This window comes from Osmia bicornis, chromosome 13, assembly GCF_907164935.1.
Source record: "Osmia bicornis bicornis chromosome 13, iOsmBic2.1, whole genome shotgun sequence".
Lineage (NCBI taxonomy): Eukaryota > Metazoa > Arthropoda > Insecta > Hymenoptera > Megachilidae > Osmia > Osmia bicornis.
This window is the reverse complement of record NC_060228.1, coordinates 4121727-4146851: the sequence shown is the minus strand read 5'-3', so window position 1 is coordinate 4146851 and position 25125 is coordinate 4121727. Positions and strand designations below refer to the sequence as shown.

General features: G+C 41.4%; 2 protein-coding genes across 11 annotated transcripts in view; one reads left to right on the top strand and one right to left on the bottom strand.

The window, feature by feature from the left end:
- LOC114875884 (actin-binding LIM protein 2) overlaps positions 1-21108 on the top strand; it is a 25324-nt gene extending 4216 nt beyond the window's left edge. The window contains exons 1-16 of one of the 10 annotated variants that reach the window (XM_029186696.2): positions 631-1104; positions 8657-8817; positions 8942-9107; positions 9750-9987; positions 10410-10728; positions 11897-11968; positions 12572-12758; positions 12879-13138; positions 13219-13480; positions 13578-13664; positions 14768-14872; positions 15804-15901; positions 16119-16188; positions 17151-17191; positions 18495-18698; positions 18846-21108. In XM_029186696.2, coding sequence (XP_029042529.1) covers positions 1014-1104; positions 8657-8817; positions 8942-9107; positions 9750-9987; positions 10410-10728; positions 11897-11968; positions 12572-12758; positions 12879-13138; positions 13219-13480; positions 13578-13664; positions 14768-14872; positions 15804-15901; positions 16119-16188; positions 17151-17191; positions 18495-18698; positions 18846-18959 — 2475 coding nt within the window. In that variant the 5' untranslated portion in view covers positions 631-1013 and the 3' untranslated portion in view covers positions 18960-21108. Of the gene's footprint in view, positions 1-630; positions 1105-8656; positions 8818-8941; positions 9108-9749; positions 9988-10409; positions 10729-11896; positions 11969-12571; positions 12759-12878; positions 13139-13218; positions 13481-13577; positions 13665-14767; positions 14873-15803; positions 15902-16118; positions 16189-17150; positions 17234-18494; positions 18699-18845 lie in introns of those variants that run through there. The other 9 variants (XM_029186689.2, XM_029186687.2, XM_029186688.2 and 6 more) reach the window with 9 other exon arrangements.
- LOC114875868 (26S proteasome non-ATPase regulatory subunit 2-like) lies at positions 20641-25125 on the bottom strand. The gene is made up of 13 exons (XM_029186661.2): positions 24781-25125; positions 24534-24710; positions 24283-24469; positions 23899-24198; positions 23762-23844; positions 23450-23685; positions 23238-23376; positions 23057-23177; positions 22803-23002; positions 22650-22740; positions 22297-22584; positions 22046-22240; positions 20641-21967 (listed from the first exon to the last, which is right to left on the bottom strand). The coding sequence occupies exons 1-13, from the start codon at positions 25119-25121 to the stop codon at positions 21758-21760; spliced, it is 2568 nt and encodes an 855-aa protein (XP_029042494.2). The 5' UTR covers positions 25122-25125; the 3' UTR covers positions 20641-21757.

Below are 25125 nucleotides of genomic sequence, written 5' to 3'. Positions count from 1 at the left end.
ATAATTAAATATGCTGTTTCCAACGGATCAACCTCGGTGTATACCATCTGTTGCGGTCATTAACTGTGTTTCTTCTCTAAACGACATAATTACTTTATCTTACGAACAGTTACCGCGAGTTATTTCAAGAGAAACAACCTGAAAGGTATCTCGCGCAACTAAATATACTTGATTGAAACCAGCTTGTGTTCCATTAATAGGTTTTCCATTACACGCGTGTAATCTGTTTCCAATCAAACGCTTCGTTTCATCTCACCAACTCCTTTCGTTTTATCTTTCGAAGAACCTTCTTTACGAACAAGCTCTCGTTTACGACGATTCTTACTAATTGGTGAGGTGGTCACCAATCAAATCACAGCATTTTTAGTAAAATTGGCGCAATTAATTAATTAGAGTAGTCGTGTGAAATTGCAGCGTTTCCGCTCCAAATCTTCCCAGATGCACCAAAGTGCAACAAGTGCAACGGGTGCAGCGGATTAATCATCGACCTCGAATTTTATTATTTTTTCATGAAACCCCAATTCCGAGAGCACCGTGTACAAAGTACACTCGTGATCATAGCTGAAACGAGCATAAAAAGTATAATCATCAATAGAATGGTGACTGCTTGACGTACGGAACTCGACGCACGACCGCACGGTTGTAGTCAGTCTGCGATCGGCGTTCGTGCTGTCGGTATCGTCTCCGGTTCGATCGTTGTTTCAATGCAGCTATAGTGATCGATCACTTCCTACTTACATTCCTTCGAATCTCACAGTGTGGTGATGTACTTTCCCATAAAAATTTCAATTCAAGTGACTTCGTGAAAATTCTACATTCTTTTTCTCGCTCTCTGGAAAGTGTTTCGACGTTTATAAGAGATTCTATCGAGCAAAGAGAAATTAACATCGCTCCGAATCGCGATATACGTTTTTATTATCTTATCACGAGTGTAAAAGGAGAGAAGCGGAGAAAAAGGTGCAGTAGACCGCCTTGCGGCGAGAGTTACGCAATCGTCGCGACCGGCAGGAATAATGAAGTCGAAGACGAGCGAGAGTTTTATAGCGAGTGAAAGTAACGGGGTCAAGAAGGACCAGGAGCATAAGCAAAAGCAACTGAAGAGAGGTAAGGGTGTTTTCGTGTAACGAACTGTCGTCATTACTTGGGTAACAATAGGCGGTACCCATCGTGCCCGATGATTCGGCGAAAATAACGAGACATTTCAGTTAAAACCGAGTAACTTGTTATTCATAATTTTTGCGAAAATTCGCCTTTGATATCACCTGTAATTTTCTCCTCGTTACAGCCTATCAAACGGAAACGAGTGCGATTAAGGTTCTTGGAATAAGTACTCGTTTATCGCGAAATTTTTTTCGGAGGTATCGGTAGATTAAATTGTAAAATATTTAAATGTTTAATACCAGGTTCGTTGACGACGATAAAATGCTCCGATAACGCGTCACGGTAGAAGCGGACTTACGTAGTCGGACGTAACGATTAATCAGCATACGGTTGATTAATTTTCACGTTCAAGCTTTTGTTTTATAGTCAGCCGTGGGATACTGCAAGGAAGCCTTGGATTTTATGCAAATTTAGCGTCGCCGATATGCAATGAAATCGTGAAAGCACCGTAACGTTCCCGGATTGTAGGATGACATCACTCCGTTGTTAGGAGATAACGTTGTCGAGGTTTTATTTTCGAAAGACAACATTAAATTTTACATCGACAACAACGGAACGTTCGAGATAGCGACGATGCGATTAGATAAGTCGGCAAATAGCAAATAGCTTTATAAAGAGAAAGAAACGATGGTATCGGGTCGAAAGTCTCTTTAACTTCTTCTCTTCGATGCTCGGTTAACACGCGAAAAAGTTCAACGATGTCGTACTTTCTTCTTTTTCCTCTGGTTTCCTTCGGGAAGAGGCTCGTCACGATTTTCCACCGTTGTTCGTGACACGACCAGCAAAAAGAACGTGACTGTTCGAACCACGATCGATGAATTTTCAAACAGAACGATCGCCGATGAAAATCGTCGACGATGGTCTTTTTCGCTGTTTGTAGAACGTCCGGTGATGACTTTACATGTTCGCGTCTATTTATTAAGTCGTTACATAAATCATGTCATTTTCTCGGTCAACGATGATAAAAACAGTTAACAGTTGCTTTTGACTATCTTATGACGATGCAGGATCGTTTTGATCTAGAAGAAACGAAGTGCATATAATAATTTTTTAGTCACGGATCGAAATAACCGTGAATTTTTCTACCATGAATCGTAATTATCTGAATATCGTTTCGCTAATAACTTGGCAACGGTTCGATGAAAGGCAAGCGATCGTTGTATACGAGCCAACCACTTTGTAATTCAATTCTTCGCTCGTTTCCCGTTCGAAACATCGGCAAATAGTTGTAGCAGGATTGTAATGCAATTAATTGCATACAAAAGCCACGTTGCATCCTGTTGCATAAGCAACGGACGATTATCGTTTGCGGTGAATTAATTGTTCAAGATATAACTTGGAGCTATATTCTACGTTGAATCCTTTTCTTATTATTCAATTTTGAAATTGAATATTAATAAGAAAATAACATAAGACGGTTCTTTTTATTTTCTAATCATTTGCTCCGTTTCTTATGGTGCACCGTAGATACACTGTTATGTAGACTGTGCAAAAATGTGTTGATAAGAAAATGAGCTATTCTAAGACTAGGCGCTGATAAGGGACCGCCAGAATCTCGGTCGATTCGTAATTGCAAACGAAATATATCGTAGATTTGATTCTTTTTATTTTGCTAATAGCTTCTTGACAGTAGAGTGCTAAATGCATTTATTCGCACCTTGTAATTCAGTTAGGATATTATTGGCCAGCTCGCGTTTGCGTGATAAACGTGTTAATTATCGCCAAATATTTCGTCGTGTTTGAAAGATTTTTTAAAAATTCACAAGTGTTGGAACGTTTTCGTGAGCAGCTGCGGGTATAAATTTCATTCATGCGCAAAACGGTTCGCCGATGATTAACCGTGATTGGTAAACATCTGTTAGACGGATTCGATCATTGATTCTCCTGTGACCCAGAGTGCATCGAGAGAAAAGCACCGGTCACTCCAAGGGTCGTCGCGTTTGACCCCACTTTGCGACATCCTATTTAGACCACTTATGAATCATATTAACATACCGAAGCGGAGAGGATCGTATGTGGAACGGGTTGCTCGATGGTGAATTATCACCGTGCTTGAATCGTGAACCAACGAAACCGGTTCGTTTCCGTTCGATTCAGAGATCTTCGAAGTTTTCAATGGTTTCGTGCATCACCTAACATCGTGAAACTGTAAAACGACGGCTATCGATGATAGTTTATTAAAAAATGAAAATTTTTCACGAAAGAAAATTATTCTCATTGTTTTCCGTGAAATTCACCAGCACAATTCTCGAGGATTAATTAAGTTTCTCGTGTCACGAGGCTCTGGAGTGCCTTTCGTGCGACCCACTTTCAGGTTCGTTCATGAAAAACAGCAGAAATATAAACACGCACGAATGAATTAAATCAGCTGTGTGCTGGGTCTTATCAGTTCCATGGAATCCGTGTTGAAAGAAAAAATAGATTGGATCATATTCGTGTGAACATTTCATTCATCCACAAATAAATATTGCTCTTCCATAAAAATTGATTTGATAAAGAATCATAGTTCACGTCGACTTTCGTAGCAGCTGGGTATTCGTTTATGGATACAACATTTCACTGTTTTATCGCCAAGTTCCCGCTATATTCGCATTATAGGACGACGGGGAATAATCTAGGGAGCAATTCCGGGTAAATGATACAGCAGTTCGTTGAACTTTGGGATCTTAATAACAAGGGATTTCAGTAGGGATTTTAGGTAACCTGGAAACACCGTTTCGCCACATCCCATTTAGACGAGCTTATGAATCATATTAACGTGTCGGGGTTTCGTTGAATGTAGGACGATCCGTGTGGGTGGTAGCTCAATTATATAACATTTTTATTTTTTCTTCAAACGTGCTCGAATCTTAACTTCTCGCCTGAGAAATTCCACTAAATCACGATTGTCCGGAGTTTGAACCGTCCGAAGAGCACTCGTCGAAAAGATTCTGGAGGAGGAAGAAAAATTTCATACACACAAGTGGGTTCGTGGGTGTCACGATTGTCCGGCTGTCGACGTTGGTTCCGCTTTATCATCGTTCGTTAAAGATTCCGTGATCCTCCTACGAACACTCCTACCGGTTTCTGCCCGATTATCGCGTTGAATTCCGTGGCAAGAATTTTACAGAGGATTATTGAAGCTACCTCTGGAAGTGGCACACGTATCCGCGATTGCAAAACGCAGTAAAGTAGAATGCTCGTCTTCTCCATGAACATGTAAATCACAAATACTCTACGATTCGATAATTTTCATTTTCGAAGCACCATTCTGTTTCATAAGGTTAATGATACTATTGTGATGCAAGAGGTGACGTTTCAATGAAACATTAGATCAAACGCGATTACCATGAATTCATGTAGACTGCGATGACAATACCCATTGTAGTACGCGTGCAAGATCGCAGAGATGATCGAGAATCCGTGCTGCATTATGAGTAACAAGGTCAATGATCCGCCAGGTATGTACACAAAGGTGTGACATCTTCTAATGACGTCGATGGGGCAATTATCTTCGAGCAAATTCATATACCGTTATGCTCTATCTACATCTACCTTTCTAACTCTAGGAAGTACGGATCCCAATATTCATTGCAATTGTAAGTTGATAGGTGTAACTAAAGGGTAATCAAATCTCCCAAGTGTAACGCGTCTTCCTTCATTTCAATCGCTCGCAAGCGATTCGATCGAAATTCGCTATAAATCGTGGCGCAGACGAGCAGTCTCCTCGATTTTCCTCGCTCGAAAAATCAAGATTTTCCTATCTGAAATGGCATTCGATTACTACAGAAAAACCTCGGTAAATAATTTTCCGAAGATCGTTATCCAGGTAGCCGGTGGATGGAATGAAAGCGTTCTTTACTCCGGCCAGACGGTCGCGAATCGTTTGCTATCGATTTTCAATAGGCAATTAACGTAGCCGGGGGAATATAGGAGCGGATACTGGTCGCTTTTTAAACTCACGTGACAACGCACGGTACACGATGACGTTAAATACACGAACAGCTCGAGCCGGTCTGATGTCATCGCGTATTTTTAAAACGATGCGAACCGTCCTCTAAAAGCACGAAATTCGATGGACTAAAAATGATTTCTCTTTCTATCGTAAGCAATTCAGATAAATTGCCATTGGTCGAGACATCGGCAAAAGTCGATTTCAATTATATCGTCCAAGTTTAATCTGATCAGTGATTCGATAAATTTTCGGCTCGCTCTTTCACGTGATATAAGATCAAACGATATTATCTCGACTACTTTATCAACGATCGTCTAATTCACCGTGAAACATGGCGTTTGAAGGAGACTAAATTAGACGAGCGGGGAAACTTAATTTATAGTTCCGTGAAACGAGAGCGCTCATCTCTTTCACCTTTGGAGCATCGCGCGATTCAATTCTCGCGATCTTACCTGTGAATCATCTCGTATTTTCGTCCCGATGATCGCATCGACGCGAATGTCAGAATCGTATCGCGAGCTAGATCGTGTTCCTCGACAGAGAAGAAACTTAATTACCTTAATTACCTCCAGTCCACTCGATAACGAACCACGTTAATCGTTTTTCTCGCGATGCTGGAAATAAAATTATTTGCATAATGGAAAATCGATCGACTTTGTCTCGGGACAAGCAAGTGTTTTCCCCCAGGCTTTCTTTCGGTCTTCTTTTTCGCATGCAACAATATCGTAACTAGCAGATAGGCTGTAATTTATAGACGCACCGGAGGGAAAGTGGCTTTACGTTCAAAACAACTGATAACTTAATGGAACGAGCACGTTTATCGTCGAACCCTTCTAGTTGAATCATTGAATTAGAGTTGAAAGCCGTTGTCTTTGACTCCCTGGCGCCGGTCGGGCACGCTTCGAACGTTCTAAAATTGTCGTAGAAACAGCAACGGGTTAAGCAGAAGACTTTTCTCAAAAGTATACCTATTTCAGGAACGGTGCAACGCTTGTTAGGAATTTTATTCAACTCGTTCGAACGGTGAGGGTCGGCATCGGGATTACTAGACTGAATCGTAAAGCTATCATGGGGAACCGTGGAAAATCGTCTCGTTTTCCAAAGGCGTGAAAGGAATGCCCATTTCACCACGAGGTAGCTGAGAATAACGAAGAAAAAGTTGTTGCATGAGTCAGCGGGGCTGCTAGAACGTGTCGCGTTAAGATCGTTCTGTTATTTCCTTTAAAGTTTCCTATGGAAGAAAGATCGTGGCTCGTAATCGTGTATCACCGAGAACCGGATATATGAAATAAGAAATGGAAAAGATGGCATAAAAAAAAGAGAGTCAATTGTTGCATAACCGAGGACGCTAGTACGTTGAAAGGCTGTTATTTCAGTCTTTGTCTCCCAAGATAATACCCGTAGCGAAGGAACGTATCATTAAGAGCATTCAGCTTTGCTCGATGGAAAAACATTCTGCCACGTCAGAGATTTTCATTTAGCTCGTTAAACGACACGGCGATACGTCGACGAATTCTATCTTTGGATCGTAACAGGACATGCTATTACGTTAATGGCTTGACAAGTTGGAATCACGACAAACGCGATTTAATAAATGGATACTATCGTTTGGAGAACTTAGTATTGTACTCTGTCGTTAACCTGACAACTCGGCATTTAAAAAATTAGTATGTTAGAAGATTCTATCGTTTCAAGTACCCAAAGTTGGTTCTACTCTAAGGATCTCATCGTCCAGGAGACACTTACCACTTTATTTTCGACGTTTCGCAATGGAGTACACGTCCAACCGGGTTCGTTAAGACTTTCACGAGTTCAAAGACTCAATCTGGTGTCAACGACTTTTAACTTTTGCAAACGGCAGGTTCGCGCAATCGAACGCGTGCAACAGCTGCCGCGGTCACACGTGGAACAAGTTGGTCGTAGCATACGAACATTATGCAATTTATGATTCCGCTTTGTCATCCGGTACCGATCGTTCCATTTTCCCATCGGGACATTCGGTCAAAGTTTCACCGACTCTTGAATAAATTCAGCAAAATTTTCTTCGAATTTCAAATGATTAATCGTTCTCCGACGCGGATGAAACAATTCACCGAGAATCGTCGGTAAGAATACTCCAAGCAGGCCATCAATTAACGCAAAAAGGACGGCTCCGTTTTTGCCCGGGATAATTGAAAAGCGGGCCGAAAGGTCCATTAACCGCGTGGAAAGCGGGCAACGTCGGAAATTACCTGGACAAAAACGTCGTTCGTGGCTCGGTGAACGATTTAATCGCGACGATGAATCGCGACAACAATTTGATCGCGAAATTGTCGGTAGCAGGACTCGCGTGCGTCTCGCGTCGCTTTTTCACTGTCCGACAACCGGTAATAAATCGTTGCCGAGGATGTTCCTCTGCTTGTTTTTCTTTTTTTTCTCTTCGTTCTCACGAACGAGTCGGTGCGTTGAAAATTCAGGTATCCGAGTCTGCTACACCTGGTTCGACCGCATCGAACTCGGCTGAAAGAGACCTTCACCTGGATTCGATGCACACCGGACGGCTAGCGAGTATTTAAGTGCACTCTGACAAGTGCTCGAATGGCCTGTTTCTTCTTTTTTTTCTTGTACGGTAACCGCTAAGCAGACTAAGCAACCAGGTACCTTTGAGTCACGCTTTAAGTTCCATCGGCGACCGGATTACGCGTGTAACACGCCATATTCGAGCGACGCGTGAAACGCCTGTCGATTAGGCCAAACTCGATTGATTAACCTAGACCGCGTATCGCAACGAGCTTTCGAATCAAATATTCATAGCGCGGGAAGAGAACAACAGGTAGCCGCATAATTGCGAATAATTTCTGTCTGGAAGGTTTCTTTGATCCAAGTTTCTTATTAGATAGAAATTGATACTCGTTCCAATTAGCGCAAAGACCGCTTCTTTCCACAGAGTTGCAACAGGAATTTATTTCATTTCACTGCTTCCTGCGAACAAACAGCGCGAGTATAAAACAAGCCAGCCGTTCCACTTCATTTGCTATTAATTAGCGTCGACTCGAGCGAAATCCTTGGATTCTTTCCCAGACGATACGAAAAATCCTTTCTAAGCGCTGCGAGGAAGAAAAACAGTCGTCTAAGAACCGCTGAGAATAAAATTGAGTCGTTTAAAATTAGGCAACGGATTCTCGTGGAAATTCCTGAGCGAGTCGAATATAAATGACGCGGCTGTGGGAGAAAAACATGTACGCAATTAGCTGGAATTAAGATTGATAAATTAGGTTGACGGGACGGCGTTAACCTCAATAAAAGACCGTACCCTTTTCACGGATCGCGATAAAAATATGCGTCGCGAGGCGAGACCGTGCGGTAGAAAATAGTTTATTAATCGTGTCGCCTGATTAAGCGTCGCGTTAATCACAAGTCCAATACGGCGTAAGAAATAAGCGAAGAACAATGAGGGTATCATCGAGAACGGACTGCGTTTCTCTCGGTGTATCGAAAATTGAAAGTAGGCCACTTGTTCGTCGCTCGTTGTAAGAAACCGAGCAGTATTCATAATACCCCACCGATTATTTTCTGTTACAGGTAAAACATTCTGCCAGTCTTGCAAGAAGAAGTGCAGCGGGGAGGTGCTACGAGTGCAGGACAAGTATTTCCACATAGGGTGTTTCAAGTGCGCTCAATGCAACTCCAGCTTAGCGCAGGGTGGTTTCTTCGCACGCGAGGGCTCTTACTACTGCACCAAGGTATTAAAATATGCATAAACAGAGAAACAAGAACACGCAACGATGGAAAAACCTTCGAAGGACGTGATCATTTGGAGCGCATAATGCGGCGCGATAAATAAATGAATCCTCATCTATTTTTCAGGATTACAGGGAACGTTGGGGGACCAAGTGCGCAGGTTGTGGGGAATACGTCGAAGGCGACGTGGTCACCGCAGGTGACAAACACGCCTTCCATCCTAACTGTTTCCACTGTCAGAGATGCAGGCAACCTCTGCTGGGCCAAGGGACAAAGGTGTCCCTCGTTCAAGGTAAGTCCTTCCGTAAACTGCGTTTTATACCCGTAGGAACGGATGATTCTGTTGGATGAATCGCAGAGCACCGATGAGGCCCGTTAAGGCAAATTACCACTTAGGTGTATCATCGTCGAGCCGAACGAGGTTACGCACGTGTGTCCTTGTAACGATTACGGTTTAAAATATGCCAACTTATCGCGAGTTCAATTTTTCTCGCCTCGGATGATCATTGTAGCCGGTGCAAATATTGATCGATCGTACTATCGATCTCCTTCGCGAGCTTGCACACCGATAAACCGGGTATTTTTAGAGAATCATTTCCAGATACAAGTCTGTTACAACCTTTGAACCCTGTGAAATGCACGCAATTAGTTGCACGGAAATGGAGGAAAACTCTCGTGTCGAACTTGTTTACTCTGTGAAATTCATCAGTGTCGTCGAGACGACAGTCTGGAAATCATCTGGCTATTTATATATTAAAAGGAGACGCAAATCGAACGGATAAACAAGCGTGAAAGTGCTTGCCCGCGATGAATCAACCGCGAAGATACGCGTCGTTCGAATAAAAGACAATAGCGGTGCAGAATGCGTCACGCGGTCCCGCGAGGATCGTCGACCGGATCTGTTCAATCTCAACTAACCGAGCATTGTCTATAGGTCAAGCTCTGTGTCATCGATGCGTTGGTATCCCGGTTCGAGAGGCCTCGACGCCGGTCGGTAATAATTCTGCCACCAGAGGATCCGGAGACGGGCCCTCCGACCCCGGTGCTTGTGCCGGTTGCGGAAACCAATTACGAGAAGGTCAAGCTTTGGTCGCTCTTGATCGACAGTGGCACGTATGGTGCTTCAAGTGCCATAGCTGCGACACTGTGCTCCATGGCGAGTACATGGGAAAGTGAGTGAGGAAAATTCACTTGGAAACGATATTTATGTCCAGTCACGTTAACCCTTAAGTAACACTTAAACTTGAAAAATCAATGTCGACGTTTCTCGGATAAAAATTGCATCGCAAATGAGATCCACTTTCATGATTAAAATAGCGAGCCTCGAATTGCTCGCGCCGTTTGAAATGCTCATCAGACGTTGAAATTAGCAGGAACAAAATTGGCGAAAGTTGCATGCAACAACGAAACGCGATTAAACGTTTGAATTTTTTTAACCGTTAACAGCGTTTTTAGATTAGAATCAGAGAAAGTTTCGAATCAGAAATTTCTTGTAACATACTCCAGTTTCGTTTCACCTAGATTTCATAATTTCATTCGAGAAAGATAGAATAGGGAGATCGAACAGCAAGGTATTGATGCTTCTGTTCGACAGAGATGGGGTGCCTTACTGCGAGAAGGATTACCAGAAGCAATTCGGGGTGAAATGTGCCTACTGCAATCGTTACATAAGCGGCAAAGTCTTGCAAGCCGGCGATAATCATCATTTCCATCCAACTTGTGCCCGATGCACCAAATGCGGCGATCCATTCGGCGACGGGGAGGAAATGTACCTACAAGGTGCAGCCATATGGCATCCTCGCTGCGGACCGGGTCCCAGTGGTCCGAATGGTATCGTTAACGGCCACGGTGAAGCTCACACCCCTCAACATCGAGAATCCGAACGGATTTCCAGCAGCGCCTCGGAAATGCAGGTAAGATCGTACGAGAAGATATTCGATTCAACTCTCGACGATATGCCGATCACTTTTGAACATATCGAGAAGCAGTCAAATAGGACTCGACTGTTACCGAACCTCGCGAACTAATAAATCTACGTTTATCCTGGACGTGAATCTCGTTACTTAACCGGCGAACTGTACATTGATCCTGTATAATAGATTGTATCATAACGTGCAAGTGTATATTCGCTGTTAATCGTCCCTGTTGTAGAATTTTTCATCATTTCTCATTTTGTCGTTGGTGAATCATAAAGGTAGCTGTATTTCGAGGGAAATGTACAGGGTGTTGTATAATTGTTGATAATTTGATAAAAGGAAGAACTTTTTTAAACTGTCGTTTACACAACGCTCTGTACATCGTGTTCACGATTCTCTCTGATAAATTTCGTGCTTAACAAAATCGCGACATATGTTCGTTTTCACAGTGGTTAACATACGCGGTCATTTGCTGCTCCTAAATACTCGATACGTTTCAAATTATCAATGTCGTACGAAATCGATGTCTGCACGCCTCTCATTGTCATCGTCAGCCGAATGCATTGTTTTTTATTTAATTGCATCGTACGTCATTGAACGACGAATAAACCGCGTGCATTTACTTTGAATTGAATCGCCGTGAAAGGGAAACCGAATGTATGGCTGTCGGACTCGAAAAGAAAAATAAATCGTGACCCGAAACACCCACCGAAGTTCAGCTTGCATCGTGCTTATTCTGGGCTGTCTTGTTGTACGACACGTTCGTTGTGAAAGGTTGTTTCTTTGCTGCTCGGTTAATTTTTGTGTCGGTTGTTCAGACAAATTTAGCGTAGAGAAGATTTTTAGAGCTTTACAAGTACCATACGTAAAACTAGCTTTGTGTATAGCTTCGTTTCCATTTCTGTTCGACGATATGTGGCTTCTTAACCATGCATTTCTTCCTTAACATGTGTCGTTGTATTATTTGCCGCACGCTTCGATGTCCGGAAATTTGATATCAAATATATAACGTATACATATAAGTATATATATATATTTTATAATACTTCAACAAATTTACCATATTTGATTTTATTATTTTAATCTTTTTACAATTTTTTTAATTTTTTTATTATTGCTTTCTTAATCGTTGTTTACTTTTTTTTCGCACGGTCATTGTGTATAGTTTTCATTGCGGTCACGCACGCCAAGCCTGAACGGATCACTCTGCAGCCCTTACAGCAGCCTCAGTCGCAAGGTATGCCACGTATCTCCTAGCACACACGCTCTATCAAGAAACACCTAGAAATTTTGATTTTCTTATTTTTCCCCCTCCACATCATGTATGCGATTTAAGTTCGGTTCAACTTCGTGATCTTTGTGATTTAACAAAGTTCTAAACCGTAGGTTACATTGGTAGAGCAATTGGTTTACTGTCACTTACCAGCGTAACCCAGTTTTCAGATATTGTGGTTTGTACTACTAGATAGTTGGAAGTACAAGCCGCGGACTTTTGAAACTATCAGAGGGTTTCCCATTGATTCGTATTCCCGCAAACCCTCGGCTAACCTCCGAGCTATTTCTGGAGTGTTTCGAAAATGAAGGGAAGAAGAGACAAAGGAAGTGACGCTTCCTCTATTCGGCAGCGAGATCTTCGTGTCTTGTTAGCCTCGGAATCCCTTGGTGAATATTCGACGAGTTTCTTGACAGGGCGTTGAGCGCGTTGAGTTTTTCTTTCTTTTTTTTTTTTAATTTTCCTTTGCTGAGTAAATAGCTGAAGTTAGCGGTATGACAGACGCTTACGATCCATTTGAATAGAACACGAGTCTAGCCGTGATAATATACGTGTTAATTGCCCCAGTATTACCCCGCACGAACCGGCAGTCCTGGACTGATATTGCGGGAATACGGACGCGGACCATCCGAGGATGTGTCTAGGATTTATACGTACTCGTATTTGACCGAAACACCCAGCCAAGGATACTTGAGACGTCCGATACAGCCTTACGACAAACCTCCGACTAGCCCGCACTTTCATAGACCTAGCTGTAAGTATTCGTTTATTTTTCATTCGCGTCGTCGTTGAAAAACGTGGTACACGTAGGGAATGATCGTCGAAGGGGAACGATACGGCTGGTAAATCCTTGTACCGGCCAATTTTATTTCAGCGTCACGTTCGATAAGAAGCAGCGGTGGACGTAGTAGCCGATCTGGAATGCGAGCTCTGGTCGATGCTCTCAGCGAGACCAGACCAAAGTCACCGGCCAGTCAAGTAGATAATGACGAGCCAATAGAGTTGGCGCATTATCCGGACGCCATGAAACCTCCACCCGGAGCCAAGCCACCGATCGAAAGGGACGATTTCCCGGCTCCGCCGTATCCTTATACCGATCCAGAAAGACGTAGACGATGGTCCGACACATATAAGGTATCGTGTTCGATCGTTCCTCGCTTTTATATATATGTATATTGAATCACCGATTCGATGATATTCCGTTTGCGAATCAGGGTGTACCAGCGTCGGACGACGAGGACGAGGTTGACAACAAAACGTATATAAAAGAGGTGGAGGAGAAGCTGCAAAAGGAACAGGACGAGTTAAGTAAAATAGACACTGGTATAGCGAAGGTGTTCTTGCACGATCGTGAAAAGGATCGAGAGAATTTGAGACACAAGGCTGCTAACGTGGATCCTAGGAATGCCTCCAGGACACCATCAGCTGCTAGGGAACCGACCTACAGACTGCGATACGAGAGTCCAGTTGGTGCATGTATGTTAATACGATTAAACAATTTGTGTGTTTTTTTTTTTTTTTTCTGTTTTATGTAGAGTGTACGGTTGTAACGTTTACGTTTACTTTTATACAGCACCATCTAGGAATATAGATCATGCCAGACCTTGGGAGGACGACGATGGTTTCAGTTATAGATCGAGCATAGGGCCAAGTTACAACGGTAAGCTTTAACGATCTTGTAGAGATTTAGCGATAGCTATTTCACGATCGTCTCATTAACATAAGTGATAATCATCTCATACATGTCCACACGTTCGCACATAACACTAACATATACCACTGTACCGTGTTTTTTAAAGTAACCATCGGATGTTAGATTCCAAAGTGACCTAAAGCGGGGCGGGTGAATGAAAATAAATCGTCCCTATACTTTTTTTTTTTTTTTTTTTACTTTTTCTTATTACTAAACAAAAATTTGCTATCGTGAAACGGAACGGAAATCTAGCAGTGGGAAGGGTGAGGCTCGATTAACGACACTCCGTCTATAAACTCGAGCAAGAGTTTATGAAATGTTAAAGATAATGGCATTTAGCATCCCCCTTCGAAAAAATAACGCACACGCTACTGGGCGTCCATTAACGTATGTAACAGGTGATGTATTGTTCCGCTTCTGCATGTGATCGGCCGTATATATACCATCGATGTGCTTGCCTCTTCTTTATCTTTCGATTTTATCTTTGGCCATACGAGTACCGGATATTATAGCGTGCGTGAAGGTTCCATCCTCTCGAGTAGCCTAATCGATTCGATTCCCATTATCATTTCATTCGTGATCGTACGTCATTTAGACAGCTGTTAGAATCTCTGGCATGGTATTTCATTCTGACTTCACTCTTGGCAACTTGTTCATAACACACGAACACACATCGCTCCGATATTCATTATATTCTATCTCATGTATACTTTTGGAATGTCTACTACAATGTTGGAAGATAATCGTAAATTAGCAAATTAAAGGGATAATTACCTTCTACCTTGCGTTGTACCACTTGTTGTTTACGTCGCATGACAATTACATCTTCAGCACTGCATATATGATTTTGTAATGCTTATGCGGGATACATTGTAACGTTAAGTAGGTTGATCTATATTTTCGTTTCTTTTTTTTTTCTTTTCAACGCGTATCTTCCAATGTTGAGTCGTTAAGAAGAGATTTCGATAGGATTACCGCTATCTGCGTTAGCCTCACATTAGCTACCTTTGTATCATCGTGTCTCTATTTTTGTGTTTTTGTGTTTGTGTTGTGTTTGCGTGGGGCGGCAGTTGGGAGGTCATCGGCACGTTCCCCGGCTCCCAGAAACTATCCACCCGTTGGTACTCAACGCGCCTTCACTCTTCCAAACGCCGCTAGGCACTATCATTCGGTGAGTCCGAGAACTTTCCAGTTCCACCTACCGTTGATCTCAAGTCAAAATTACGATTTCGCGTTGAAATTTTTCAGACGAATTTCGTTCGTTCTGAAATTCGTCTTAGAACGAAGACGAGAGTAATCAAGAGCAGACGTCGGGTAAAGGAAAAGTTTGATCAACATAATGATTATGATGATGATGATGATTCGTTGACTTGTCTTCACGGGAGGCATGCTTTTTTGTTCTCTCTAGCTTATTGAAGAGTAAACGTTTTATTGTACTTACACGCACAGGTGCTGGCTTCCTCGTACATACATATACAGGGTGTTTCATTTTTAATTCCGCTCAAGTAATTATTTTTTCGAACCATTCAAGAAATGTTTCGAGCGGGGCACCTTGTTACCCCCTCGAAACGGAGCAAGTTGAAAAAAAAAAATAATAGAATACTTATTTATGGAGATAATTGCATGGATATTCACCCATATCAACTTTATTTATTATTTATTTTTATCGTTGTTGGTCTTCGTTATTACACGCGCCGTTATCTCTGCACAATTTCACGTGGAATAATGCTTGTGCACATTAAATATCGGGTACTTTCTACCCCTTCTTGCCGCGGGGATGCGATATACGAAACCCCGAGAAATTATTTCAGAAAAGGGAATTTACATCGTCGCACAGTAGCAAATTTTTCTTTTCTTTTTTTCCATATACATATGTATTTGTCTGATAAAAGGATCATCGCGATAGTTTCGACTCGTTGTTCATGATAATGAAAGAAAGGTAGGATAGATCTTTCTTTTTAATTGACAATCACCTTTATGTACAAAATGTTTGAAGAACCTACTAGTTTTGGCGAACGTTGGGCATTCGTATGGGAATGAACGATCTCAATGATTTCTCGTTGAAACTAATCAGTAATATCTTGTCGATTGACTATTTGAAACCAGTTGTGAGCTCCCTTCGGCACATCCCGAAGCCAGGGTACGGTCTGGCACCGCGAAGTCACACCTTCTCCTCGACCGGCGGTTCTGTATCTGCTCTCCCTGTAAGTCTTGCACCGCGTCACAAAACGACGACCAAATCTTTTTTGCACCGTTATTGCTGATTTTACAAGAAAATGCTGTAGAGAATTACAATACACACTTTTCTATTTAAAAAAAAAAAAAAATGATGTATATAATATACAATGTTTTAGCTCGTCGAGCTAAATCGATCGACATAGCTCAGGTTGTTTCTAAGATTTACACTTTTCTGTCGTCTAGGGTGATTATTCGTACAGTGGGATGGGAGACAAGACGCACAGCACTGATTTCTCGTCTGGCAAATCAGATAGTGAGTAAACCTCCAGAGAAAGAAAGAAAAAGAAAAAAAAGAAACCTATCATTACATGGTTCTCTGTTGTCGTTCTTATTCTTTTTATATTTCGTACGGTATTTTCAAATCGAACTTGTCGCACTGAAGTTGTCGCGCTAACAAATTCGCGCCGCGTCGGTGAGCCAATCAGCGAGGAGCATGCGGCGTGAAGGTGGTTAGTGCGCCAACTTCAGTGCTACAACTTCGGTGCAACTCACAGTGTAGCTTCAGTTTTCTTTTTTTTAATTTTTATTTCCTTTTAATTATCCACGAGTAGAGGCGTTGCGTTGAAACATGGTCCTCGTTCTTTGAGACCGTGTCTCTCATAACAAAACGTAAGCACGAAAAAAATAATTTTATTCTATTCTCGATTACTATTTTTCGATTATAATACGGCTTCGTAATATCAGCATGCTTTACTAATGCATCCTTGCTACATCGTACACTGTCACTATTCTTTTTTCTTTTAACATTAAGCCTGTTTCTTAATTAATCGACGGTGGTACGATCGTTAGATTGCATAATACGGTTGTTTGATCGTTAACCAGCGGATTTATAGTGTGCCCAAGTGACAGTATCACCTTCTCGCCAGTAACATGATTTTCTTTTTTTTTTTCTTTCTTTTTTAAGTTTCTTTTATGAGATTACGAATTTTTGTTCGCTGAGACATATCGTGTAGCTTAGAAATTGATTCAGGTCATATGTACAATATAATCATCGAACAATACGCTTATAGTGACACACGTATCGAATCGATCGTGTTCCTGATCAATTCATTTTATTCGTAAAACAATTTTTCGTATAATTTTGTATTTTCCTTTCTGTCAGAATGGAACACGATCGATCGATCAACAGAAAGATTGTTACTTAACATTATCGAAATGGTTTGTGCAACATGGTTTGACATGGTTTTCTTTCCCATTTTTTTCCCAAAATTTTAGTATCAACAGGCAGCATCACGGATGTGGATCGACGGGCATTGGTATGTACCACAGCCCCATACTACTCCCGGCGAATTAGCATGGTTTGTAGCTTGTTTTGCATTTGAATTATTTAACCAGCATTTTCATGAACGCGTTAATCCTAGCAGTCGAATTATCCGTAGAATTAAAAAAACGTATTTCACTATTGTTATACAGAATGATTCGCCTCGATATCTTATAAATAAATCACGATAAGGTGAATCATCCTGCGTATCAATTAATCGACAAAATTTGTACATAATTAGAATTATAGTTTGCTCTCGCTGTTGCGATGTAAGATACGTTTGTACATAAAAATTTGTACATTAATTTACGCATGTATACTGCTGTACATTTGCTGCGATTTATTTACTCATTTTTTATTTTTATTTTTTTATTTTCTGCATCTTTTGATTTATTTTTTCATTAGTTGCCTTGATATTTGAAGTTTGCATATTTGATTTATTTAACGAGAAACTCAAATTAGATCCCGAGATCTTTTGTTCGCGATACATCGAGGACTATATGTAGCATATTTGTTTTTTCTTCTGACTGTTGACACGACTTAACGCAACTTTTATTTTTCGTTGTCACCACGATAACACGATGCGATCTTATTACCGTACAATCAATACGTGTAATTAAGAAATCGCTCAGTGTTTCGAATAACGTCACCGAAACTGACATGTACCGCGGTGTTCACATGATTTGACTGCATAACATTCTGCATCGAAGTTCTGCATCTGTCGCATAACTGTGCATACGTAATGAACACGGAACTATGTCTAAACTGAACTGGACGTGCATGAGATTGTGCGTACCCTATGCAAATCATTCTCATTTCCAAGAAAACGAACGAAACGAATTTAACATTATTTTCGCTACGGGATTCAACGTCGGTTAATCAATTAACGAGTGCCAGTTTTAATGGCGCGTCTTTCAGTCTAGCTGTAGTTCTGTCTCACATTGATCTCTGTTGAATACGAGCAAACGGGGTGCCGGTTACGGTTCAACCTGTTTGCGTAACCCGCCATTAATAAACGCGGTGTTCCATTGATTCTTTTGTTGCTGCAAAACTGCTGGGTTTTATAACGAGCGAAGCTCGATTCTGTCTACACAAGAAAGCCAAGTTCTCGCACAAGGAAAATTTGATTTCTAAATTAAAATTCTGTTGAAAGAAAAAATAAATGATCAAAGTAATAGAATTTTTCAAAAATTAATAATTGTGCGAGACACTTTTTGAGAAGTGCACTGCTATTGACGCTCATCACCAGGCAAGAATACTGTATTATATTAAAATTAACATTTGAATCGGTGCTGCAGAATGATGGTGGGATGCTGCCATCGTCCACCACGTATACAGGTGGGCTAGGTTCGGTAGTCGGAAGCCACGGGGGTCATCACGTAAGGAGATCGTTGCCAGATATGGGTACAGCACCATCCGAACCACCGAAACTCTATCCTTATCACTTACTTGTCATCACTAACTACAGGCTGCCAGCCGACGTGGATCGTTGCAATCTCGAGGTAATTAATTCCTAAAATACGTACGAATGGAACAAATGATTTTCTAACAGAGAACGTGAGTGTGGAACCGTGAGCGTGGACTGTGCCTGGGACCAAAGTGGCCACCCACATTGCGTTTTTTTTTTTTGCTAATTTCTTATGTTCCAGCGACACCTTGCCGACGCGGAGTTCGAGGCAGTCCTCCAGTGTACCCGTGCCGAATTCTACAGACTACCCCAGTGGCGTCGTAACGAAATCAAAAGACGTGCCCGGCTGTTCTAACCAGCAGCATATTCACGTTACGCGTTCTACTTATCTATTACCTTCATCATGTCGCGACTGTGTTACCGTGCTATAGAGTGTACATTCCTTCAGCGTGGTAGGTATATCATGGAAAAGGGAACACGTGTTCAAAGAACCGACGAACCATGGCGGTTTTCAAACGCGAACAAATATCATCATGCGATTGTCGTTGGTCACTGACGTTCACAATGATTCATAGAGAATCTTCGTGTGACACGACACGCTCGTTTACACATATACACACAGATACACACATTACACAGGACACGTATAAAACCGCGGTTCATTTACAAGAAAATAGTAAGACATATACACAAATAAGCACTGCCATTCGTCGTCAATTTTCTTCTCTCAGCAACGAATCCACAGGCAGCTTGATCGTTGATAAAAATTCATATTAAATATTCCTGTGACTTCGGGGCGCCTTGCGGGAGAATCTTTGCTGTTCATAAATGTGTTTTATTCGTTTACGCGATTAGCATATACAAGATTTGCTAAATGATGATGAATAAAATGAAGGGGAAGGAACATTTCGTATCGGATCGACGATAGAGTATAAAAGTTATCGTTGTTAACGACAAGTGTTTCGATTGTCAATGAGATAGAGTTAAAGGGGATACATATATCTGTATATGTACGTGGAATCCTATTTGGTGACCGTTTTAGAGAACGGTTTCTTCGAAGAGAGAATTCTTCTAGCGTGTAATTTCAAGTCTAACGACCGTGAAGAGGGGAAAAGAGAACGGGGTAGATAGGGTAACATTATAAGGGTGTAGCTGTCTGAAATTTTACCATTTAACGAAAAACCTTTATCGTGACTTAGAAGCTTACTCGTGGACGCGTCGACGGAGCACGCTAGAGGAAGGGATAAAAAAGATATTTCAAAAGCAATTATTATTAAAGGACATATGGTAATACTCGTAATGCACGTGCGTTGTTGTAAATAAAAAAAAAAGAAAGAGTACGTTATGGTGGATGAAAGAAGCAGCAACAAAAGTACGGAGAAGTGAGGTATATAAAAAAACAAACATACATATATACAATTTTTGAGAATTCGCTTGAATCACAAGACACACATACTATTTGCAAAGGGTTATAAACACGAAAGCGTTACTATCATAGGAGCTATCATTATTATGATTTAAGTTTTAACTATTATTATTATGATTATATTATTATTATATTTTACTATAAGGAACATGAGAAATTTATGATATAAGTAGAAAGATCAGCTTGCCGAGTGACGTGATTAATGCATGTATCATCGAGTCGTTGACTTTAAACTATATTTCTCAATTTTAACACTCGTTAACAGGCAGTGTGCCTGTTGTTAAATTATAATATTGAAGCACGTCTGGACAGTTTATCTGGCTTGTATCGAATACACGAAGAACGCTCTGCGGGGCAGGGGAAATCATATCCGTGCTTGAATTAAAACATTAGACGGATTTTATAATCAGTCTATTTCGCGTGGATGCGTCAGACGGCAAGCTGAATATTTGCGGGAGAGAAAGGAAAAGCGTGAATACAGTTGGATTTAATCGAGCTAATGTTAACACTTTGACAGCCAGCGTTACTTTCTTTATCTTATTTAAATTAATCATCTCACAGCACAACTTGAAATAGTAATCTGTTGTTAGATACAAAAGAAAACTTACAATAGGTTCCACGATATGCTCGGCCGTCAAAGTGTTAAGTTTTTACGTGAAAACTAAAAAAAAAAGGACAGAACGAGTCGAGAAACGCGTGTTTCACTCTACACTTCGCCACTTACCCTAAGTCATGTGCCTATATATGTAAATGTCAGCGGACATTTTTTTTTTAACACGAGAAAAGTCGATAGTTTTCTCTTTGCAAGAGCATCCGACAATTTCCTGGAGAGTTTCTCGTCGCTTTCGTTAACGAGAATATGGGAACGTGCTCCATGATCTTGTGTATTTGCGAACCTGTTAACGAACAGGCAGAAGAAACTGATATGCACAGACGTTTATGCGTATTCGTGGCGAGAAATAATGAAAGCAGATAGGACACACAATTCTTATCCACGATAAATAATCGTTGCTCGTTTCCTTGTGGTCCGCTTTTGTACACATTATCGAAATCAATAAACTGCAATATTTATCTTTAATTTGCAGACTTTTACCATTAGCAAACACGGTTAGCTCGAATTTCTTGTAAAGTATCGCTTGTTCGGGGGTTACTTTCATTACGTTTCTTCCGTTATTTTTTCGCGTTTATTTCTATATCTTGCTTGTTCCGTTTATTTCTTTTATTCCTCTTTTAATTGAACCCTTTAACTGTAGCTTGCTCGATCGACAAAGAAAAATTCTTTTCAGAGTTTAAATTACTTAGAATTTTTTTATTTATTGGATGTACGTACACGGCATTCGCAGTTAAAGGGTTAAGATGTATTTTATTTATGACGATTCGTAAGCAGACCTACCGTGACATTGTCAGATCATGGTGCACCGTTGTCTCTACCTGTTTCTACCGTGCAATGCGAACCGATGTATGTTTCCGTTGTATACAGCACATTGCTTCCGCTAGTCTCTGAAGTTAAATAAATGCAAACCTATACAATACGCTGATTGCTCGCGTCTTTGACGAGATATTGCGTGTAAGCGTTACAAATTTCGTCTCTATTTTGTTACAGAACTGCTTGAAAAATACCATAGATATCAGTGTATCGCGTTAAGGTTCCTAGTTCTGACCATGTTTCTTATTCTATTGAAATAAAATTCATTTCCCTCTCTTCAACGTTTCCTTTAACATCGACTTTACGAAGCAGCCACCTTCTCTCGAAGAATAATGAAGCCTTCAAGTACATTGGACAACGCCTCGTATTCGTCTAAAGCAAGCTCTGCCTTTTCTCCATAGGAAAGCAACGTTGGAGTCGTATGAACGTAACCAGCAGATATGGATTTAGGATTCCCAGCTTTTCCAACGATGTCCACGGCGTGACCAACCCTCACCGACACTGGCAGACTCTGACAAATCATTATCATTAATCATTTTCTAATTTTTTAATTTACAGAGAACCTGTTAATCGGTTCCTCCAACGATACCTGCAAATTTTCATCCAAGGTAACCAACCACCTTGGTTCCATTGCAAGAGCTAGACAATACATTAAGTAATGAGATTTGGCCAGGATCAGGTTCTGATTATCTAAGAAGGCTACCAGGACCACCATCAGTCCAGCCAAGGCAGTTCGATCAAGGACTTTGGAGGCATGCCGCAATGGAGATATGGACAACGTTCCCTGGATAGCATGAATAATAAATTTCTGATGAAATTAGGATTTCTAACTCGAATTACTTTTCCAAGATGCACCAGCCCCTGGGATATTCGAACGAGGAACAGATGAAGAGGATTCTTCGCGTGATAACAAGCCAGCTGTCTCAACATGGTAGCAAGACGAGCGTTATTTGTTCCAGCACCCACTAGACCAAGGGCGAAGATCGCGTTGTTCGTAACTTCAGCATCATTGTCATGACTGTATTTATTTAAAACGTCCAAAACTGATAGGTCTGGATTGGACAGGAAGGACAAGCCTAGGGCAAGTGGCATTGCTCTTCTCGCGGATATAGGACCGTACCTGCCGATCTAGAAAATAAAATCATTTCTTCCCTGTTTATAGCATCAGTTTCGAAGAGAAGAAAATGACAGACCTGACCGAAAATCCTCGAGTCTTCCTTCCCTTCTCCCAGACCAACAGCAGCGACGCCCAGAGCCGCTATAGCCTGAGACGATCCAATATCCCTGAAACCACGAAGCGTCGTATGAATGTAAATAAATTGGGTAAATTCAACAGACAATCATACTTCGATCCTTCCATCTTTTCTTCTGACTTCTTCGTTTTCTTCTCTGACGATTCGCCATTTCTAGGTCGCAGATCACCGCCACTGGTAACCGAAGTCCTAATAGAGGTGTTGGATACATTTTCACCATTCACTGGTTCTGAACAAATTCGCAACAATTCCTGCACGATCAACACATCACCTGTCCCAGCGTACGCACACACCTAAAAGCAATCATTTCAGTAAAATTCATAAATGATTCCTGGTATGAACATCACCTGCAGCATGGTTTGAGAGGCCAGCTTGTAGGGATCAGGTAAAACCTCGAGAGCAGCTGATGGAGCATCTATGATATCTCTGCAGCCCATGTAGATCATCCCCAGCGAAAGAGGCAGAAATCTACAGGAGCAAATGAGCAACTCACAGTAGGTATACATATCATTTATTTATTTATCCAACCTGGAATAAGTACTGGATAGTTCTTGGGGTGTTAGCTCTAGTAGCTTCTGTAGAATCGTTGAAGAGATGTCAGCATCGGCTGAACCGACGTTTATTAACCCCATCGCGATTGCACCAAGGGATACCACTTCCATGGTGGCTGAAAAATATCAAAAAACTATTCAATTTAATTTTCTCAAATAATTATAATTCGAGAGGGTTAATAGACACACTCGCTTTGTCCGCTAGAACCCCAGTTAGAAGTTCGGTGACATCGGACCTCTGCGAACCAGCATAAGCCAAACCCAGTCCCAAAACAGCTCCAATCCTTAATGTGGCGTTATCAGACAGCACGTAATCGCTTAGAAGAGCTAATGCTGGGTCACATTCGTTTCGAACCCCGCAATTGACCAGCCCTATAGCGAGTAGGGCGCCTGATTTGATGAAGTCATCGTTCGTATAAAGGTACCTACGTAATAAATAATTATAAACGTCGATCGCGAGCTACAGTTTTCATAAGTCAATGAAAAAGATATGAGATTCACTTGTCGATCGGTACTAGACCACCATCCACGTCCCACATGTGTATTAACCCTAAGGAAGCTGTAGCCGATAGCATTCCGTGATCCTACGCAGAGATCTAAGATTAATGTACGTTCGTAGAGATTTCCAACTTTCAAACCTTGTTCTTATAAACCCAGGAATCTGCTGCGTTGGCCATTAGTTTATCCTGACCGAATCCAGCGTGAACGAAACCGGAAACGAAACTGGAAGCTAGGTTCGCTCTGGCAGAGTCGTGCTCGGTCCTTCTGACCGTGCTGGTCTCCAGCCAGGTTTTGTAGATATCGTCTGGGTGTTTGGGTTCAATGATGTCGAGTTCCCTTGCGAGTACCTGGAAGTGACTATTCGTGTGACTGTTGCTTAGGATCGTTTCTATATCCGGTGCATCCTTGCCCTGGTACTCCTTCTTCAAAGGACTATCCTAAGAGAATATTTCTTAACTTTAGAATCTATCTCGTAGATAGACGCGATCCTTGAATTCCTGCGATATGGAAAATGATAATACCCGTTGCCTGACTAGTATAAACGCTAATTGCTTCCGGGTGAGATTATCAGGGCATGCAGTCAGGCACTGGTGCACAAGGTTCGAGTCTCCAAGTTGTAGAGCAATTAACATTGCTTTGCAGTATTCTTTGAATCTTAAATAATATCCAAATGTTATCTGAAGTATCTGCCTTTTCTCCATGTCCTCGCTGAAAATTCCCCAATTTTATCAGTATAGAAAGATCAAAGATAATTATGTCTGATATGATTCACCTGTAGGCTGCACAGCCTTCTAAATAACGACAGACCCTCTCAAAATTCGTGCTGTCTAAATAATCATTGAGGAATACTAGCTGATCGATTTCCAAGCATAGATCGCATCCTGGTATCTCTGCGTTGTGTTTCATGTCGAACTTGACGATGCTTTTCGCCAAAGGTGTTAACTGTTGCCTGAGATCATCAATTTAGAGTCCAATTAGATCATAGGTTCCAATTAACTTAACGAGCCTTTTTTAGATACCTTATACGATCCTCATCTTTCACGGGAGAATTCGTCCATTCATCGACAATTTCATTTTCTAATTGCCTTACATATTCGTGACCCCATTCCCCAGGATTCTTCACTGCACCTTCGAGACAGTATTTCAGGCATTCTTTACCCCCAGCAGGTGCTGCCGCCAGTGATAACACGCTAATCACTTCTGCTAATTGACGTCGCACGTCTTTCTTTTGGATTTTATTGTAGGCATTCTTCAAGGGTTCATAGGAGTTCTTTAAGTACTTGAGGGGTTTCGGTACTGAGGTCATAGAGGTAGTTGATGTTTGCATCAAAAGTCTCAATTGACATAAGGACACTAACATCTTG